We start from the raw sequence: 22,597 nt of genomic DNA, 5'->3' as shown, positions 1-22,597 counted from the left end.
TACTTCAAACTGACTTTCATCATCCTCCCTCTTTCAAAAGAGGGAAGATCACCACTGGCCTCAGAATTTCCAATCATTAGTCTTTACTTCTTGTTGGCGAAGCACTCATTGAGTACTTACGATGTGAGAGATATCGTGCAAAACTATATGTGGAAATAAAGCCACGAATACACAAGAATGCCTGCATTGCTTGTAATTTCTGATGCATTTGGCAATTCAGACTTTGATTCTTCCAAAAATGTTCTTTCATTTTTGTAAGGCAAAGATCAGCAAACAATGGCCCCAGGCCAAATTCATACCATTGCCTATTCTGATACATGGCCCAACAACTGAGAACATTTTTTTGCATTTTTTAATGATTGAAGAAAATCAAAAGAAGAATACTGTTCCGTGACATGTAACATTATACGGGATTCAAATTTACACAAAGGTTTATTGGAACACAGCCAAATCCATTCATTTAAATATTGTCTATGACTGCTTTCACACTATAATGACACAATAATCATGTCGACTGCAAAGCCTAAGATATTTACTATCTGGACCTTTGCAGAAAAAAAAAAAAAAAAAAACAATGCTGTTGATCCCATTTTTGGATATATCCCTATCTTACTTACCACTGAAATCCTGTAATTCTGTCTATAGTGGCTTTTTTATCTTATGTTCCTTAATTATGATTCAGGAAAGGTAAGTCTCAGGTTTTGGTTTTTCTACTCTATTTCCTTTACCTTAAATTCCTTTGAGAGTGCATTTTATTTATTTATTCATTCATTCATTCAGTCAGTCAGTCATTAATTTTAGAAAGGGGGTGAAGAGGAGCAGAGGGAGATGGAGAGAGGGAATCATTAGCAGGCTCCATGCCCAGCACAGAGCCCGACACAGGGCCGGATTTCAGAACCCTGAGAGGATGACCTGAGCCAAAATCAAGAGTGAGATACTTAACCCATTGAGCCACCCAGGCATCGTGAGAGTGTATTAATGCTCAGTATCTTATTGTAATCATGGTCAGATGATACAAAGATATTAATCTGTGGCCTCATCAATCAATGGTCTTCTTCTATCAGCCTCTTTACAGCAAAAAAAAAAATCTGTTAAATGCATAATTTGAAATAGAGACATGATAGCAAAAAGTATACTACATTACAGGTGATTCAAAACTAAATAGAAAATTAAAAAGGGTAAAATACATACACACATACATGAACCCACATAAGGAAATTACAGACAGATGATAGTAGATAGATATTAGGGAGAGACACACAGATGATATAGAGATTATCTATCTCTAGATAGATAATCTCTATTGGTTTGGTTTATATTAGGAAATTAAAAAAAAACTAAGCAATTCTATAAAATAAAAGAAAGATTATTGCAGAATAAAATAACAAAGTAAAATTTAAAATAATAATCATGCATAAGCCTATCTATAGAACTAAGTATAAACAATAATCTAAGGAATGCCAGGCCTAGGAGCATAGGAAACAAAAGCACTAAAAAGGCAAAGTAATGAAATACAGATAGGGTAGGGTCTCTAAGATACACAGAAAAGTAAATGTGTGATCTTTTGCATAATTTAGAATACAAATGCATTAAGTAACATACAGATCTGTGAATAAAAATGAACTGCCATTATCATTATAAAAAAGGGGAAATAAGTTTGTAACTTATAAAGTGATCTAAGATCACTTAGATCTTAGATCTAAGACCTTGTGAGGTCAACCATACCTAACTTGGGCATTGAATTTAGCAGCATTGTGGATTCACTCAAGGGTGGTATGTGGACACTCCTAGTAATTACTGGAAATGCATATTGAGTCAAAGAATGAGAGAAAGTCAGTTTGATGTTTTGATCAACATGTAGCATTTAAGTTTAAAAATTTGTAGATATATTGTAGACCCGGTTCTCTTACTGATGTGCTCACTAGTTATTCAAAATAAATTGATTTTAGTAGTTGTATATCATTTAATTTTTTCTGTTTCTCTAGTAGTCATGCTTCCTAAGAATGGTGAGATCATTCCCTCCTTTGGCAGTAATTGAGAATTGGTAGGAGTAGAGGGTCTTGGCAAAAAGAAAAAAAAAATGAAGAAGAAAAACATTAAAAAAATCTTAAAAAAAAATAAAATAAATAAAAATAAAAAATAAAAAAAAATCTTATTGTAAATGTATAACTCCAATCTTCATTGTTCTCCAACAAATAGTCTGTTTTCTAGCTAGAATATTCTCACCAAAATTTCATAAAAGCCAGTGATTTTCCACATCTGCTAAAGAGCACACCACACATTTTCTTAATCAAATTCTTCTCAGTCTACATTTGGCAGTCGTACTTCTAATACCTGTGTGACTCATGCCTAACAACTATGGGTCTCATTGATTTTCTTTTTGTCTGAACTTCCATAGCATTTTATTTTGTGCCACATAACTTGGCATATAACCATGTACTATCATCCTCAATTGAAGTGTTAGCCTTTGCAATTCCCATATTTTTACATTTTCCAAACACAGTAGTGAAGGTACAGTACTTCCTCAGTAAATAATTGTTTGAATGTCACTTATCATAGGAAAAGAAAAGTCAAAAGTATATATTCTCAGTCATGCCATATCATCCAGAATGATTGAGAAATTGAATTCTAGAGCAGGACTATTCAAAATGTTGTCTCTGAACAGCTGCCAGTTGGCATATCATTTGTTACCAAGCTGAGAATAGTCTAGAAATTGAAAATAAACATTTAGAACCTTTCATAGCAATTTGACATCGCCATAATAGCCATGTCCTCTATATGATCAGTAGACTTACATCGCCTTGACCAGGATTTAGACCAGTTTGGGTGGTGTCAAACTTGCCTGGAAGGTTTCTTGGGATAAAAAAATATCTATTAGTTAAAAAAGAAAATGGATTGAGAACCAGAACCAAAGTGATTTTTTTTCCCAAAACAGTTTAAGTTTTTTGATTTTGAGCCTTCTTTTCTGCTCTCTGCTTCTCTTTTTAAAATCCGGACTATCATAATCTGAGTCTATTGAAATCTGTAGAAAAGTGAATAATGAATCACTTTTAAAAAGTGTTCACTTTATCAATAGAATGCAAATAATTATTCTCAGTGAGTTTTTTTTTTTTTCATTTTATCATGAATCAAGACAAATGAAACAAAGGTTCTTTTGTACTGATTGGGATGTTTAGGTTAGAATTTCTAGGATATTTTTCATAGCCATGTGGAAATATATATAATCAAGGATAAGCTTTTTTTTAATACACTGAATACAGTGTCCTCTGTTGATCTTGTTCTGCAATATTTAAAAAAAATACAAGATCTTACAATAATGTACAATTAATTTGATATCAGTGGTTATGGCCCTGTTGGACCATTTTTTTTTAAAAAAGAAAGACTATGAAGTTTAAGTACTTTCATCATGTTTCAATTGAGACTACTGCTTATAACTTGAGCAGTACAACTGATGTTTTTCTATAATTACATAAAATTAATTTATCTAATTCTATTTGCTATTTCATTTATTAAAGTGCATAAACAGTCTACTCAAAGCATAGGTAGTCATGGAAATGTAGGAGGTGATTTGCCTTCATTTGTCCTATCTTAGAAAACCACCTACAGCATGATTTTGAACCTAGGATATAAAAATTACAAAGGCCACATCACAGATATTTCATCCTTTCTTTTAGCAGAAGAAGAATGTATTTATGTCTTTTAGTGTTACAATAAAAATGGAGCTGATGACATTACACTGTCATAAATTGAGAACCAGTTTCTTTAGGGACAATATATCGGAGAAGTTATGAAAACAGGCTTTGAGGTCAACCAGACCTAGAAGTCATATCCAGCTTTGCACTCACATTAGCTGTGTAAATACTTTTTTTGACTCTCATTTACTTTAGTGGAATAACAATATTATCTATCACATAGGATTATTATGCACATTAAATAAAACCAAAAAAAAAAAATAAATAAAAAAAATAAAAAATAAAATAAAAATAAATAAATAAATAAAACCATATCTGAAAAGGTCAAATGATATAATGTTAGCTGTAATTTTATTTTAAAGATTTTATTTATTTATTTGAGAGAAAGTAAACACATGCACATGAGCAGGGGCGAAGGGGAGAGAAAGAGGGAGATGTAGACTCCTCCCTGAGCAGGAAGCCTGAGGTGGGGTTTGATCCCATGACCCCAGGACTATGACCTGAGCCAAAGGCATACACTCAACTGACTAAGCCATCCCGAGCGTCCCATACCTGGTATCTTCATATAGAAAATTTCTGGGGTCTATATTTCATGAAACTATAATAGTTTACATATTTTTCATACATTGTTTTAATTTTAACAATATTATGGAGAGAAGTTCACTGAATATTTGTTTCAGAGAGTTACTTTAAGTACGGAATAATTGTTACATTGAGAGAATTATGCAAGATAATTTTTTTTCCCCTTTATCATTTGGTAGTTCTGTGACATTGAGCAAATCACTTAACTTTTCTCATTTCATCTGGGAGTTGAGGAGACTAAGTGAGGATTTCGTAGATTGTTTTCAAAAAAGAAAACAAAGGTACATTAGATAAGAATAAAAATTAAAAATTAATTTTTAGAGTGCTAAATTTCAAATGTCTACAGAATATAAGAGAAGAAAACTGCAGGTCTTTTGTAAATGTGTCCTGGTTCTCTTGTCCTGGCCAGGGTTTGGTCCAGGTGCCAGGAGGCACTGAGAGTCCCTGGGGCAGGAACTTAATGTCTGCTGGGAAAGGCATCAATTTGGATAATGGAGAGGCCAAATTAAACATCAAAACCAGTGTTGAGTTAGTTTGAAGGATCAGTAAATAGTTTGGCTTAAAGGTGTTGGTATTAAACGCTAATATCAGGCACTAAAAATATTGGACAAATATGGTGGATATCAGAAAGTGTACATTATAGGGACCCATGTGGTTCATGGTGGATAACTTAATTAAAGAACAGTGGGGACAGTTGAAACTGAAGAAAAGTTGTGTTTAATTTTGTTCCCTAATATAATGAAGATATGATTTGTATAGAAGTAATAATAGTCCTTCCTGACTTTGTTTTACAAAGCACAACTAGTATGTTGGTTAGCTAGAGAGAAAAAAAATAAGATTAACAAATTTTTTTCTTATCAGATAACACATGAAGGTAAGGGACTAAAAAGGAAACAAAAGAAAAAAAGAAAAGAAAGAATAAATGAGAGCAACCAAGCTGAGCTAAGTACGCAAACTTTTCTTTAAAAAAATGAAAAACTCATTATAACCATGATATCATTATGAACACTAATGAATATCATGGGAAGATGGGGCTTATTTCTTTCAAATATGTCCTACATTCTAGTTTCTTTAAGTAGCAGCACAAAATACTTGTTCAAATGGTCCTTCCAACTATTGATTAGTAGACATCAATAAAAACGATCAATAAAGCATTTGTTTAAATGCCAAATGTACACATTCCGCTGTACAATTTTTGTGACAGCTGGATATCTACTCTTTCTTTAACTTGGAGAAGAGAGAGACTTTGTCACTGTAAGATAGACTTTTAAATTTTGGCTAAAGAGCATAATAGCTCTGTTAATAGCTTCCCATCATTTGATTGGGTTCTTCTGTTTGAAGCAATACATTCTATCCTAAATTTTGCATAAAAGTCCTTAAATGTTAAAGATAGTTTGTTAATGTGGCTGCAAAACATGGATCCCAAAACTGAACTTAAGTTTTTTTAACCTCAGACCAACTTGGGTAATTCATTTTCTTTGCCTTCCTGATTATCCACTTCATAGGTATTATTTATTTGTTTCAAAATCTATAATTGCTTTAAGTAATATGATCGGAGCACAGAGAAATGAAATCTGTCAAAATACAATTGCTTGTTTTTAGAAGACATCGTAAATGAATCTCTTTGGGTTAATTTACCTTCATGTTTTGAAATTCTTATATTAAAATGGAGTAAATTAAATTATTTCTTATTGTTACAAGTCCACAGGATGAAGAGGAAACAAAGTTAAACTTTTAAGGAAAAGTGTTGAGCAGTTTCAATTAGAATATCAAAAACAATATAAGATCTCCTTTCCTTCTTTACAGGTTTATCTCTTCTTTTTTTTAGTAGTGATACAGAAGACTTGATAAAGTGCATTTTACAATTTTTTTCTTTTTTGGAGACATTAGTAACCGAGCAACACCGGTTTTATTGATCATCTTTTTAAATAGCATATGCAATCTCTTCCTTTGATTAGCTTAATTTGCTTGTAACTATTTTAAAAATTTTGACATAAAACATAAATTGAGTTAATTTTACAGTTGTTGGAGTATCTGCATTTGGTTAAATGCAATGTAATGTCATTTAGGAGTTGAACTTTTTTCTGTAGCACATAATCTCACAATGCAGATGGTGACATGTCATTTTGATCGAGTTTTTCCATCTTCCCATATTGTCCAGCACAGAAGTGCCTTATGTGGAAAGCAGGCTTAATAGTTTTTGCAAGACTATTATTTACCAAAACAAATTATTTTGAAGGGTGCTAGATTTATCTTCAAAAATTATAAAGCTGTTTATAGGATAACTATGCATTTCTGTTTTTAAACCCTATTGTAAGGCACACATAAGTTTGTTACACATTAGAATGCCTGAAAAACCTTACACTGTACCTTTTAGGTCATTACTCTTTTAAAAATTATTTTATCATGATTTATATTATTTACTGTTTAATTATTTCACAAACAACCTTATAGTTGATTTCTTACAGATAAATAGTGAAAAGATACTGCCCAAATAATTTATACTCCTATGTATTTTGCTATGTTTGTGTCAGTTAAATAAAAACCATGCAAATAGACCCATTTTTAAAGCATGTTTTGCAAACGTTTAGAAATAAATGTTATATTAAAATAACAATTTAGTTCTGCACCTACTTTACTTACAGGTAGGAAGATACAAACCAAAGGTACATTTTCTTTGTCCTTTGTCTTTATTTTTTTATTTTACTTATTTACCTATTTACTTAATTATCCTTTGTCTTTAAAGTAAAGTCTTTACTTCTCATATAGCCCACAGAATTATATTTTGTATTGTCTCTTCTTTCTTTACTGATGAATTAGATAGGCATTCGCCACACTGTCCAGTTCAGAAAAAATCTTGAGTAATAACATGAAAACCATATTGAGTGAGAATTCACCACCACCACCTCTGCAATTTAGGTCAATGCAAACAAATCCTTTAAAATGTATACAGAATGTCTAATCAGATATGTTACTACTTTATTCCACCTTTAAGTTTTCCAAAAGTGAACTTTTGAACTTACTTGGAAGTAAAATAAAGTAGTAAAATAACTTTTTAGGAAATTATATTAGTGGATAGCTATATGTTGAAAATGACACATTAAAGAGTTCCTTATTTTTAACTGAAGTACAGTTGGTAACACAGTGTTACACTAGCATCAGTGTAGTAGATGCAGTGACTTGAAATGTCCATGTAGCTCCCATCTGTCACCTACAATGCTCTTCCAATACCATTAGCTATAGTCCTTGTGCGGCACCTTTGATCCGGGTGACTTACTCATTAAAAGTTACTATTTTTCAATAAAGATGATACTAGTGTATAGATTTTTAAATATGCTAAGTTCATTTCTTTCTGCCCTTATCAGAGGGAGTACATTTTTCATCTCAAAATAGAGGTGAGGTAGGAGTGCCTCTTGGGGTCTTTTTCAGGACAGAAGAAAGTACACTAAAAAAAAAAAAAAAAAAAAGTGCACTTAAGATAGAGTCAGGAAATGGATCCAGTTCCTGAAACAAGAAACATTTTGGTGGCGATTTCAGGCAACTTGGACTGCTAGTAGCTGTACCACTCGATAGTGGCTCGTGTCCATTTTCTTTAGCACTGCACAGATGAGATTTAAAAAGGGAATGGATGATTGCTGTGCTGTTTGGCAAGTCCTAGATGAACTTTAGGTTTTGCCTTTAATTTACTGAACAATCTGTAGTGTGTCCCCTAAAAATGTTTTAATAAAATTTTGAAGACGAATTACTAAGATCCCTGCAAAAAAAGGAGTTTTAATGGGTAATAAATTAGTGGTTTAAATAGTTAAGAGGTAAATAATCAGGTTTGAGGTTTTGTTTTGAGGTTTAAGCTCCGTTTTTTTTAATTCTTCTTATATAGTTGAATCTCTGATTTTTTTCTAAGAAACATATGAAACCATTATAGGAGAAGTACAAAGAGAAATGCAAATATGTTTTTTTAAATGCTTTCAGCAATTAATTTTAATTTTTAGCAATTCAAACATTTAATAACATAAATTGAAGGCATTAATCTGCTGTGTTGTTTTTTCTTTCTAAACCACCTCTCAAATTGTCCAAACTGGGACTTATGACCTATCTGAAATAGGAGAATGGCCTTAAAGAAATGACCAGCCTTTGGTGTTTAATTGTAATTATGACAACTATGTTTAAAATATAAAATGTAAACAATAAGAAATCAAGCAACAGCTTGGAAAATTAAAGTCACGTAGAAATTTTAGAAATTTGCAAGAAAAATAAGGACTAAGATTTAACTATATCATTAAAATTATAAATATAATCCCCCAAAGCATTAAAATGATTACATAATTTTCAACATATTTAGAAAGAGGAAAATTTAGGAGCTATATAAGCAAAATTGTTATTGTTCATAAAGAAACACCAATAGAAAATATCTAATTGATAATTCAAGAGCTATCACTACTGAGCATATTCTATAAAATGAGTAAATGTAATTGCTTTCATGCAGTGGAACTGGGAGTAGTGAGACATGAAGAAAGAAGCTACTACTTTTGATCTAAGCTCTTTTGCATTATTTTTTTTTATCATGCAAGTCTATTATTTTGAAAAAAGAATAGGTACTTTTGTTGTGTGTAAAATTAATTCTTAAACCAGTAACTATAGTTTAAGATCTATATAAGGAAGATTTCTGTGATTTTATAAATCTCAAGTAAAAAGTTTTCATACTTAAAGATATTTGTATGAATAATTATTATAAGTTAAACTCTTCAATTTTATCCTTAAGAAATCTCCACTGAAAAATCTAAATTACTATAAGCACATTTCTTTCTGAAGTGCATAAAATATACTTGCATGTGTGTAGTAAGTCCTAGTTTCTCATGTGAAAAAACGTTTCCAAATGATGACAAAAGATTATCTAAGACGCATACGTCATTCTGGTCATAGTCATCCAAGTAACTTGGCTGGTTCTCATGAATAATTCTTGTGGAAGGATTAATCTGCTTTCATAGATAAAATCACCTGCTATTCAACTCCACTAAGATGCTGTTGCACAATTTACATGTTTCCCACTGTTGTTAGGCTTACATGCTTACAGCCTAATGGAAGCAAAATGTGAGAATTTTAAAACGGTATGATTTTTAATCAATACTTGGAAGACCTCAAGTCTAGTGCTTCAAAGACCCAAATTCATAAATCTATTTCTTTTAATATCTACAGAGTAATCTACTAAGAAACAGAGGTAGTTTACATTACTCTCTTTAGGAAGCTCTTCGCAGGACATCACTGCAACCACAAAGGGATAAAAACTTAAATCTTTACCATTCTATAACTCTTTTTAAAGAAAAGCCATGTTTGAATAGAGGCCCGTTGAGAAAAGAGTAAGTGGGGGAAACACTACTCTCTGAAACATATAGAGGCGTTGAATTCAAAAACTTGTTCAACGGTTTCATGGGGAAATGAATGGTCTGCTTCACATAAAAGGGTTGGCATTTTAACAAATATTTTTGTGAACAGAGTTTGGATAGAAGGTAATTGGATTAGAAACAGAATGAAATGCTGTAAAGGACAATGTGGAGGTATGAGTAAAGGAACGGCTGAGTGCCCTGAGAGCTTCAGTAAGGGAGAAGACAGAAAGAGAAAGAAAGAAATGTGAACTGTGTGTGTGTGTTTCCCTATTTCTAATTTCAGATTCAATTTCTTGATGTCTAAGTATTCTGAAATACTGCAGACAATCTGTTCGTGTACTAATTTCATTCTAACAGAGTACTAGTAATATTTATTTATAAAAGTAAAATAATTTTCATGTGTGGGATTCCCAAACCCAGAAAACAGACATTCCCGAGGTGATTCACATCAGACTCCCTGTAGAAAGTCTGTCCCTCTGCAGTTCAGCACCATTTAATTTACCATTAAAAACAGTAATAAAACCTTCACGTCTCAAAATATAAGACCCATGCATGATAAGACACGTGTGATTTTCATTTAAGCTTTTCCAGTACCCATGAAAGAATAAGTAGCATCATGGTATCTGTGAAGAACTGCAGATCTCTGATAAACTAACACAGAAGCAATGGAATGTAAAAGTATTAAAAAGTAAAGAATGAGAGATAAAGATGACAGAATAGGTGAAAACCAGAAGAGTGGAAAAGCTGGCCATCTTGGAAAAGCCTGTCATCCTTGAGTTTGCAATTTAAACTTTTTCCAACCCATTTCAGTTTGCATTCTGAATTCATAAGTCTGGGAGAGAATTCTATTTGCTTGAAGTTCATACTATAGGGGACAAGATGAAATCATCTGTACACCTAGGATAAATATAGCAAGAGTCATATCTAGTGAGGCTATATAACAAAAAAGAAAAAAAAAGGAAGGAGATGAAAGTATAACTAAACCGTGTTGCATGAATCCTCACCAACTCACTATCAAAAGCTGGAACCCGGTGTAATCTGACATTGCACCAAAATTGAATTTTTATTTAAAGCAAGCGAACGGCATCTTCTGAGAGCTTTGATGAAAAATTCTATATTCTAAGTATATCAGCTTTTACCTAAATGTTACTAATTAATGAGTTATATCGGAAATTGCATTGCCATTCTCAGTATCAACAATGACTTTGAAAAATATGATATTTATGTTTAATCCTTTCATGGGGAAAAAAATAATTCCAAGAGACTCATTTCCACTACTCTCACTCAAGACATTTATCTTCTAAAATCCCCAAGGAGTAGTTTTTTTTTTTTCCTGCAATAGAACTCCACAAACTATCTTCTACAGCCTATCTGCACAGAATGTTTTGACTATGTGATCCTGAATTAATAGACCCATGAGGTTTTATCTACCTTCAAACAATTCATTGATAAATTATTCTATAACATATTTTTCACAAACACATTAAAAGAGCACTACCTTGTGGGAATTGTAAAGTAAGGAAGAAATGAGATGTATATACGTTTAAACTTCGAGAATGCATAAAAGACTGAGTGGCCCAAGGCTCTGAGCAATGGGATTTTCATTAAATTCATTTAACAAATGCTGTTTGACTCCTGCCATGTGTCAGGCCACTGCACCTAACCATGTCGGGAATACAAACATGAATTTAATAGGCCCTTGACTGGAAGAGACAGTAAGATGTGATGGTTAAGTTCGTATGTTACCTGGGATTTGACTGGGCTTGGGTGCCCAGTTGTTCGGGCAAGCACCAGTCTTGATGCTGCTGTAAAGCGTTTAGAGGTGATTAGCACAATTGTTCTTTAAGTGAAACATCACGTTCCAGGATGTGCGTGGACCTCATCCACTCAACCTAAGGCCTTAGGATTTAATAATGAGTTTTCCCAAAGAAGTAGGAATTCTGCTTCAAGTGGTCCACACGGAAATCTGCTTGAATCTCCAGTCTTCCAGGTTTCTGACTCAAGACTCACAATATCAGCTTGTGTCTGAGTTTCCAGGCTACTGGCCTGACCTGTGGCTTCCAGACTCCAGACTGCAATACCCACTCTGCCCTGAATTTTCTGCTGGCTGTCCTGCCCCAGGGGTTTTGGACCAGCCACGCCACCCACCATCACCTGAGACAATTTCTTGAAATAAAAAGATAGAGATAAAGACAGAGGCAGAGAGAGATGGAGATAGGGATAAAGATAGGGATAGAATCAGAGATAGAGAGATATAGATACAGACATTAGTTCTTTTGGTTCTGTTTCTCTGGAGAAAAGTTTTCTCCTCACACGATACTCAACAACTTCCTCAGGAAATTAATTTATAATTAAAAATGTAAATCTAGAAATGTAGCACCAAGTAGCTTATACACGCTGAAATTGGCATTCTTTTCTTTTTTAAAAAAAATTATTTTTTTATTTATTCATGAGAAACACAGGAGAGAGAGAGAGAGACAGAGACACAGGCAGAGGGAGAAGTAGGCTCCATGCAGGGAGCCTGACATAGGACTCGATCTCGGGTCTCCAGGATCACACCCTGGGCTGAAAGCGGTGCCGAACCGCTGAGCCACCCTGGCTGCCCGCATCTCTTTTGCATTTAAACAGAAAGCAAAAAAGAGCTTTGCATAAGAAATAATTATTTAGTTGGACATTTATTCTCAAAGCATAAGAGGATCGATTTCTTCTTACTTCTACTGCTGTATACTTGTGTACCATGAAGGTGCCTGTGTATACATATTCCAATTAATTAAGTTTTATTAACACTAAGCAATAAAAAATAACAGAATAAAATAAAAGTCTATTTACTGCAGTTTTTATTTCATATATGTGGACTATAATAATTGCATAGGACACATCTTTCTTTTTTGATATTCATTGAATGCCACCATATTCTTTAACAGTTACAAGCAAGACCTAGTTTTAGCTAAGTCACAATTTTTGATATTATTCCCAGTGCTTTGAAAATATGTAGGTCAGCTGAAATGTATTTGTGTTTTAATTTCAACATTCAAAGCAACAGAAAGACCATAAATTTAAAAGACACACACACATTTGGGATATTTGGGTGGCTCAGTCGGTTAAGTGGCCAACTCTTGATTTCAACTCAAGTCATGATCTCAGGGGCCTGGAATCATCCCTGCATCTGGCTCTGTGCCCAATGGGGAGTCCCTCTCTCCCTCTCCCTCTGTCCCTCCTACCATTCTTGCCCTCTCTCTCAAATAAATGAATAAATCTTGAAAAAAATAAAAAATCACAATTTGATAGTTGTTTTCTTCTTAAAAGTACAAATCTGATATTTCTTACTCCATGCTTATTCTTCCATTTCAGTATTAAATTTTTTTTTTGGTAAATTTTTGTTTTATATAATATAAGAACGCTAACTTTTATCCTTATGCTTTCTTTCATTTTGCATTACGCATTCCTAGCATAAACTCATATGTAGGACGGAAATGATTTCCAAAGGTTGTGATTTGGAAAATCTGATGCAGCAAATTAGTTCCTCGTAACCACTTTTGCTCTGACGCTCACTGTTGACGGACGCTTGCAGATAAGGGTGGGCAGGTTGAAGGAAATGAGCAAAAGCTATCATTATGGAGTTTGGTCATCACTTCTTCAACTTTTAATTTTTGTAGAAAATTATATACAATTTATTTATGTATGTAATTTCTCACTATATAGACCCATATATATAGAGAGAGAGATAAATCTACATAATCCTATGTAGTTTCTCCTTAAGTTGTTTTAGGAGAAGGTCCATGTATTCAAAAGCTTTAAAGAGAGACAAATTCAGGTAAGTAAACTCACATCCCTGTTGTCCAGACACGTCACAATAGTCGCCTCAATTTTTGTTTATTTTTTCAGCTTTAGATTCCAAATAGTTAAATTAACTCATCTGGAGCCACCAAAAAATGTCCTGAAAAAGCATATTCTTTAAGATTTGCACTGTACCAAATTGTATTAAACCATTTAAATACTCTGGAATAGCACACTTGCAATGTAGGAAGAAAACTCTTTGTCTCTAAATTTGCAAATCAAATTCATGAGGTGACAGTTTTGTGATGAGAAGTATGCGTTTCACAGATTCTTATTAAGTAACTGAAGTTTCAAATTCTGTGATAAAACCAACACATATGTGTCAGCTACAAAACTGTTGGTCCTGTAGTACTCAGAGATATACTCTCCCGCAAAATTATTTTGCTTTGATTTAAAGCATTTTATTTTATTTTATTTTGATTTAAAGCATTTTAATGCTACATTTCCCATATCTGTGTGTTAGCCCAGATTTTTCATACATAATGTTTTTTATGAAAATATGAAGGTGGTATAAAATGCATGATTTGCTTTATCTCACGCAAATAATTAAATTTTTATATATGCATTTATTTATTTACACACCACACATATACCTTATTCAAAGTGGTCAAAGTGATTCAAATAATAGCTTATGTGATTATAAAACAAAACAAAAATTGTATGTGCGACTTAAAATGTCTCACTTGTTAAATTATAGCTTAGCAGAAATGATAATTCCATTTAGTAATTTAGCTTACAACTGAAATATTTTTAAATTGAAAATGTCCCATTTGTTTTCTTTTCTTTTAAAGTTTCATTTATTCATTTGAGAGAGAGAAAGAGTGCATGCACACACCAGTGTGGGGCGGGGCAGAGGGCGAGACTGTTTCAAGCAGACCACTTGCTAAGCAGGAGCCAGACATGGGGCTCCATCTCATTACCCATGAGATCATGACCTGAGCAGAAACCAAGAGTTGGATGCTTAACTGATTGAGCCACCCAGGTACTGCAAAATGATAAATTGTCTCCATGTATTAATATACAGCAACAACACTGGCTACTGGTAGGCTGAAAATAGGAGTTGAAAGTAAAAATTATAAACAATGGCATTAAATATTTAGTTTACTCATCTCTCATGGCCATGCCAACCTTAAAAATGAATATCAAGAGAGGGTCCATAATGAGGTCTACCAATATCTTATCTTACTTTGGGTGTTTGGTGCATGTCCAAACTTGTGTGGGAATACATAAATAACACAGCTACCTTTAATATTACATATTTTGGTGTATACCTGTTTATGTGCACATATATTTAAATAGATAGCTAGATAGCTCTGGTAATATAATTATAATTTATAGTCCCTAATATATATATATTATTTATATATATTATGTATATATATATTCAATACCAGTTTTGTTAGATATTATTTTATTTTATGAATGCTGTACCAATATTTTACAGAAAAAGAATCTTCTGGGATGGATAAAGTACACATAAATAAATTAAAGAATTGATATTTTTCTCTATAAATCTCAATATTCATTCCATTGAGACCTCATAAGGATGAGATGAAAAATAAAAGGGAATCAATATATATAAAGCAGCTAATAGATCCAAATTTCCCATCAGATTATTTACATGCTATTTTCTTTCATTTTGTTAGGGTAACCATTGCCTACCAAAATGTGAGACGTTCTAAATTAGGGAGCAGGTAAAGTTATTACACTCTGTTCATTCTACGTATTTCACTTCTATTGCCTTTATTTTATTTAGAACAAGTAATTAGGAACACACAACATATCATCTTTCCTCCTCAAATATAAAACTGCATAGAATGACAGCCAGTATCACAGGTTTAATATTTTCCTCCCCAAACATTTCATATACGCATGGGATTTCATTGTGTTTCCAAAATATAATTCTACTTAACAAAACCGCTGCATAAAACTGCAAAGGAAGTTTTTAAATACTTGCCTGAAATCCAAGGAGCTTTTCACTAGGCTTAATGTGCCTCTGAAATTCACATTCTATGGGTTGTATCACTTTGATTCCATCTTCATAAAAAACATAGAACATGTTCCCAATTCCCAGACCTTCGGAATAAAAACACATTCAAAAGTTCAAAATAAGATTATCAGAAATCTTTACAACCCAAACTCAGTGCTCCTCATAAGACCAGCAGGAGATCAATTTGTAAAGTTGTGTAACGTTAGTAAAGCAAACCGTGTGAAGGCTTCACTGCACACCAAAGCAACTTTCTGATATTATGCAAGCATTCCACTTTATTCTCCTTAAGCTGCAATTCAGTGATTTCTCTAATATAATTTCATAAGTGCTCCATATAAAGATGAAAACTATAAACTGTTTGATACATAGATTATTTCTGAGACTGTCCCCCATTTAATGTAGGTGCTGATTAAGGAATAAAAATAGGCTTTGGAGAATTCTATTTATTGTATATTTTTATTAGCGTTCTCTAGGGAAAATAAATTTCATTCTTTGTAGAAATTCAGTTTACATAAAGACTATTAGAAACAAAAAGACCAAGTCCTCCAGATTTTACAGAAAACATATTTTCCTAAGATGACTTTTGTAAATGTGATCCTACATGAAGGTTTTAGATTTCAGTTTCATACTGGCGAAGTTTGGGATCTATTTCTATGCTTTAAAATTTGAATTAGTTTATGGTCTTAGAAAGATCCCAGTGAATGATTTAATCATACTTTTAATTTTGTTCACACTACAGATCTGGGTGTATGATATCTCAGAAACTCATCTCACTTACTTTATTAATCCATACCTAATGGGTGCAGGGTGCTACGAATTTGACACCTGCAATGGGGTGGGGGGGGGGTAACTCAGGCCTGCACCTGGGAGCTTCCACATATTCCAACTGTTCTCTTTGTTTCCTCTGCTTCTGCTTTGTCCCAACTTGGCCAGACCCAAGTGCATACGGTCCTTTCTTTTCCTGATCCTCACCTGATCCCTTGCCAAGCTGTACTGGTTTGCACAATCATATTTATTGTCTAACTGTAGCATACACAATTCAGTGATGGCATGTATTCTTTAAAAGAGAACTGATGACATTCGAATCTTGGTAGTTTGAAAAGCCAAAACATTGTTGCTTAAGAGTTTAAATTCTAAAAAACATTGATAGAAAGAAAGAATTTATTTAAATACAAAAAATTCCCCAAGCATCATATTTTCATTTTATGGGTAACACCTGCAAGGTTTATTAAGTCAAGCCTGAGGACTACAATATAAGTGTATTGAGTCATAAAAATATTTGTTTATTCAAATTAATCCATATTTACTCTTATTAAATATGTTCCTAGTTAATAAAAAAAGTCTCCAATTTTACCCATCTAGCCATATATCCATCTATTCTTATGATTTAGAGGAAAATGTATTCAAGCATAATTATGACTTTATTGGTGTTTACACATTTTACTTATAATTTTCTTTGAGCACATGAAATTATTTCTAACACATTTAGGCATTTTAAGTGACTCCAGATTGTTTTGACACATCTTATTGTTTTATAAATATTTGATAGCATTCATATTTTTAAACATGCAATCTTTATCAGTTAATTATGTGTTATAATTCCAGAGAGCACTGCATTATGATGGAATATTCCTGAACAATAGCAAGTGGCAAAAACTAAATTCAAGTCATATTTTTCATAAAATAAGTTTAGTAGTTGTCAGCTCTTCTTTACTATTATAGTTATGCATAAAGGAATATAAATTCTAGGTCCAAAGGATTAAAACTTAAAGGAATATAAATTCTAGGTCCAAAGGATTAAAACTTAAAAAAAAAAAAAAAAAAGGAGGGCAGCCCGGGTGGCTCAGCGATTCAGCGTGGCCTTGGGCTCAGGGCCTGATTCTGGAGACCCGAGATCGAGTCCCACGTCGGGCTCCCTGCATGGAGCCTGCTTCTCCCTCTGCCTGTGCCTCTGCCCTCTCTCTCTCTGTGTCTCTCATGAATAAATAAATACAATCTTAAAAAATAATAATAAAACAAAGGATAAAACTTTTAAAAAGTCAGTTTTTACTCAAATACAATTGATTCTTATTAGCAAGTTTCCATGTAAACATTAACAAAGGATTGACATGTGCTACATGTCAGTGACTATCAATTTAACATTATGGGTTCTTGAAACTTGAGAACATGACCGAGTTGCCACGTGGCACCTAATTTTCAGCTGTGTCAGGTTTACACTGTGTTTGAAGATTATTACAAAGCTTCAAAAATTTTTAATGAACATGACTGTCCCTTCCTTCAGCTGCTGCAAAATTCTGCTCCACAACTGGGAATTCAAATGTGTTTAAACCTGACAAATATTCTAGGTTCAGACTGTTTGCAAAGGTCCGTGAGAAATTCCTGCCCTTACTCAAATGGATACTTTCATTATGTTATTTACCATATTCTGTACAAAATACAGTCAATGGGATTCCACTGCTTTGTTGCACTGATGAAATTTCTGAGCTGTGTTTTCCTCTAAAACCCAGTTAATCCGTCCAAATCACTTGTTCAAATCTCAAGTCTATTTTCTTACTTCTTACATGAGTTACACACTCAGCGGTTTTATAAAGCATGAACTAGTTTCCAGGTTACGGGTTATTGGAGAAATACAGATTTCATTATGTAAGGTTTACTTTGTTTTTGAGCTTTATCTTTTTCAGTGGAAATAAAGCTTTTCAGTATTGATGAATAGTAATGACAACAAAATACCACATATAAGTATATTAACTAAAATAATAATTATAAAATGAGTATTTTTTAATCACTCTGCCATGAATTGAAATTTTATGTATACGTTTAGAGCCATCTATGAGTTCCTCCTCTCTCTACCCACAAGAGATATGATTTCCCTTTTTTTTTTTTTTTTTTGCTAGGGAGATTTTTTTTAAATCAAGTTTTCTGTAGGTTTTGGCAACAGAATTTGTGATCTGAATATGATACAGATGTTTCTTTTTAAATTTACTGCTATAATATTATACATATACACATTTATTAGGATTACACTGGCCACTGAATAATATAAATTGCCCCATCAGGGAGATGTTGTTAATTAGAGACACATGCAGATTTTCATTTGGGGCATTTGTTAGCTTTATTTATTTAAAAAAAATATATTTGTGCATGTTCACTATAATTATTAAGTTTCCATGTCTGAACTTTTTTTTTTTTTTTTTGGATGGGAGACTCTAACAGAGAGATAAACTCCATTCTCTGGGTTTGAACAGCTCAGAGGCCAGTCATGGCTTTAGAACTCAGTGTTGTACCATGGGAAAGTTATTCAGTCTATGTCATAATTTCCCCATCTCAAGTTTGCATATAAAAATTATACTTATGTTATACAGCTATTGTAAGAATCATATTCAATGGGTGGAGGAAGTAAACAGCAGAGTGACACATGGGAAAATTTCAAAAAAATAGTACTGTCACTACCTTTATGACTGGCATTATCTCTTCTTTTAAGCATAAGGAGGAAAAAATAGTGAGATGGATTTTGCTTTCTGTTCCCATGTTTTTCTTAATCTACACTATGAGATACACTATTACATTTCAGTTTTCTGGGACATCAAATTCTATGAAACTATAAGTGTGCTAAAAGATCAACTTCATTTTCCAGTAGGCAAGTCTCAAAGTCGATCTTTTCAGGGCGTCTGCAAAGCCAAAACTATTTTCATAATAATATTAAGGTGCCATTTGTATTTTTCTCTCCTATTCTCAGATTCTTCCAGCGTAGAGTTGTAGTTTTCGACAGGTACATGACATATGATGTAATGAGTGATATCACAACAATTCAGTGCAGATGCAGATATAGACATCCAACATCATCTCTTCAGTTAGACATTAAAAAGACTTGCAAAATGCAAAACAATGTGAATCTCTTCATTTTTTAAAATATAGCTTTAAGACTCTTATTTATGGCTGCTTATAAATGGATTTATTGTGGTTATTTTCAAGAAATTGATAAAGAAACATCTTTAATTTTTCTCAGACTTAATTTGTAGTGTGAAATAGGTGGATATAGAAATCTAGGTGGCTAGGGATAACCCATATAAACAAAAGCTTTTGAGTTCTCAATAGTTTTGAAGAATGCAAAGGGGTTCTGAGTCCCAAAAAGTTTAATAACCATGTCAGTTTCTATTAACAGGTCTATTAGCAGGTCTCCCCTCATTCATGCTTGTATTGCAAGATAATACAAAAGTTCCCGGCTTCAGTAAAAGCCTCACCACGCCTGTCACAGTCAGGACTGGCAATACATGCAGCATCTAGTTTCTTTTTTCATCCCCCGGCGAAGACAGACACATGTACTTTGTCTTTTCTGGGTCAATTGTTAATCTAATGGAATATAGTGGCTCCAGAAAGTGATCCATAATTTGTTTGTTCCTTGTGAGCTTTCCTTTTGCTTTGCTTTTCTTTCTCTACAGAGAAAGGACGCAAGCAAGAATTACTTGCAGTCTTGTAAGAGGGAAGTATTTCCCAGAGGATTTTCTAATCAATACGGCACCTTTAAGTACGTGAAATGGACTGAGAAAAAATGGATTTAATGCACATGCCTGTCTCTGTCCATTAGGACAGCTGCTCATGAGTAATAGTGTATCATGATAATACAACGATGTTATTTCTTATATATAGCACATATATTACATAATTTACATCAATCATAAAATTTGGTTAATTTCTAATTCCTGGATAGACAGTAATAACAAAAATAGTCAATACTAAAAGATATTTTGTGGTGATGTTTGTCTTCCTCTGATTTAAATTGCCATTGCTTTAGGGTTTAAGTTATGGTGAGGAGCAACTTGTAATTCTATGATGCAGTGATTTGTAACCAACCAAATAATTCACTAAGTGTTTTTATAAAGTCCTTCAGTAGTTGATATTATTATTTTCACTTTTAAGAGATCCTAAGCTTATCTTTCTTTTTGAAAACTAGAAAAAAAAATCTCTTTCTTTTAGGTAAAGAAAAATATAGACAAGAGTAGATAGTCCATATTGCATTTCTCATTTTGGAAAACTTAGCAGGGGATGATTTTTGGTTCATGACTATTCCCATGTTTTGCACTTTGTCTTTGGAGCTAAAACTTTTTTACACAAAAGTAGCATCATTCCACTGCACGTCTACAAGATCTCTATATTATGTTCAACTAGAATAAAACTTATTCTTACATTCTTGCTAGAAAGTGAGTGATTGTGTCAAGCTCTTATTAGCTGGGTACTATTTGACTGGTCAGAGTGACATTATCTAAAACCAGTTCCTTTTGAGTCTTGTATACCATGTCCTGAACTTCTCAAGATATGCTGAAGAAACTGAATGCAGATCTGCATGATTAATTTCACATTTAACGCTTAACATAGCAAAGTTTATAACATAATAGAATATTTGTGCTATATAATGTTAATGGGAATCATATATATAATTATATATGTATATATGCATGTATACATCTAGCATATTATATATATGTACATATATATGTGTGTATGTATATGCACATATAACTGCAAATGGATATTTCTTATCAAATCACAATTTTGATTTGAAAAAAGTTTTTAATGAAATAATGTAAAACACTAAAAGGTTAGGTTGATGTTAGTATTTAAAGTAGCAGTAGAAGACTGGCTAGTGAAAATACCAAGAATTTGATCATGGTTTACTTGGCATTGTGTAGTGACCATTAGAAGGCATGGTCTCTACTTCTCCACAATGCTATGACTTACTAAGTTTGATGCAATCAGAAGCTTTATGCTGTGAAAGTTTTCATTTTAAAAAAATGATCAATATTATTATGAGGCAGTAATATGGTCCTGAGAATGTCAGCATTTTTTCTCTAAAAATAAATTTATGAGAAGTTTATGGAACTCACAAAGCTGGTATATATTAGTCTATTTTTCCCAACCCCTCTTGCAATGTATAATAGTCTGGCCAATGAAATGTGAATAATTTCAGGCTGAAGAAGTTAAAAGCTGACCTGCTTGCCATATCCCTTTTCCTTCACTTTGGTGACATCATAGATCACAAAGCTAATCAGATTATGGTGTATGTATAAGCTTTGTTGTAAGATTTCCCTGCAATTTCTATTGGTATTTTGTATTGGAAGGTGTTAATAAGCCTGACTAATACAGTGATTTACTTCAATAGTTTATATATTCAATCATAATATTTTATATTATGAATAGATTATTCAATATATTATGAATAGATTTCATAAATATTTACAAGGAATAGAAGGGATACTCAATTTTTATAAACATAGAAATTATTTTTGGCTTTCAAATCATTAAATGCCCAACATTTCCTAAAGTAGACTTTATTTAATATTGACCCTATAGATATTCATCAAAATACTGCCATGTTGTAACAAATGTAGGAAATACTATGCTGTATAATGAACCACCTTGTATCTCTCCTTGGAGATTGAATGTAGCATATTCAAAAATTAAGATTAATTCATCAGTGAGTAAAATAGCTTGAAGTTCTTTACTTTAGAGCTTATACAAACCAAAACAGTTATTAAGTTAGGACATATATGGTATTCCTAAACTGCTGCCCACTAAATATTAATATATACTTTACTAGATTTTATTTTATTACAAGATCATAAAAAACATTGTAGAAGAAAACCAAACCGTGGATCTTTTAATGTATTATTTTCAAACCATATAGTAAGATTAGTTATCAATAAGAATGACTTAGAATAAGAACTTTAACTTACTTGACTGAAATTTTTAGAGAAAATTTCTTTATAAATATAAATATAAATAACATTTTTACATTTCCAGTATTTTTCAAAGTGGTTTGCATTTAACAGTCCCTTTAAAATATTTGTGAATAAATGGCATATTTCCTCTCTCAACAATGTCTTTCTATACTCCTCAAACCATAATGATGACTAGAAAAGAACTGGAAAAAGAACCCACAAAAGTAGAGGATGCTGTGCTTCAAGCTTAAATATCCATGTGATTAATAAGATAATACATATTAAATTCAGTAAAATCAATTTAGATTACAAAGTCCTGGCTAAGCTATTCTGATGCTCATGTTTAAAAAATAATTTTTCAGTTAAACAAAATTTTATGGTTTTAATACTTGCATATAA

At 32.6% G+C, this 22,597-nt stretch overlaps 1 protein-coding gene across 2 annotated transcripts in view; it reads right to left on the bottom strand.

Moving 5' to 3' along the window:
* Positions 1-22,597, bottom strand: part of FSTL5 (follistatin like 5) — a 679,148-nt gene that overhangs the window by 75,829 nt on the left and 580,722 nt on the right. For both annotated transcript variants that reach the window (XM_041737850.1, XM_041737852.1), the window contains exon 12: positions 15,450-15,568. In XM_041737850.1, coding sequence (XP_041593784.1) covers positions 15,450-15,568 — 119 coding nt within the window. The remainder of the gene's footprint in view (positions 1-15,449; positions 15,569-22,597) is intronic.

Source organism: Vulpes lagopus, chromosome 23 (genome assembly GCF_018345385.1).
Source record: "Vulpes lagopus strain Blue_001 chromosome 23, ASM1834538v1, whole genome shotgun sequence".
NCBI lineage: Eukaryota > Metazoa > Chordata > Mammalia > Carnivora > Canidae > Vulpes > Vulpes lagopus.
This window is presented reverse-complemented; position numbering and strand designations above follow the sequence as displayed.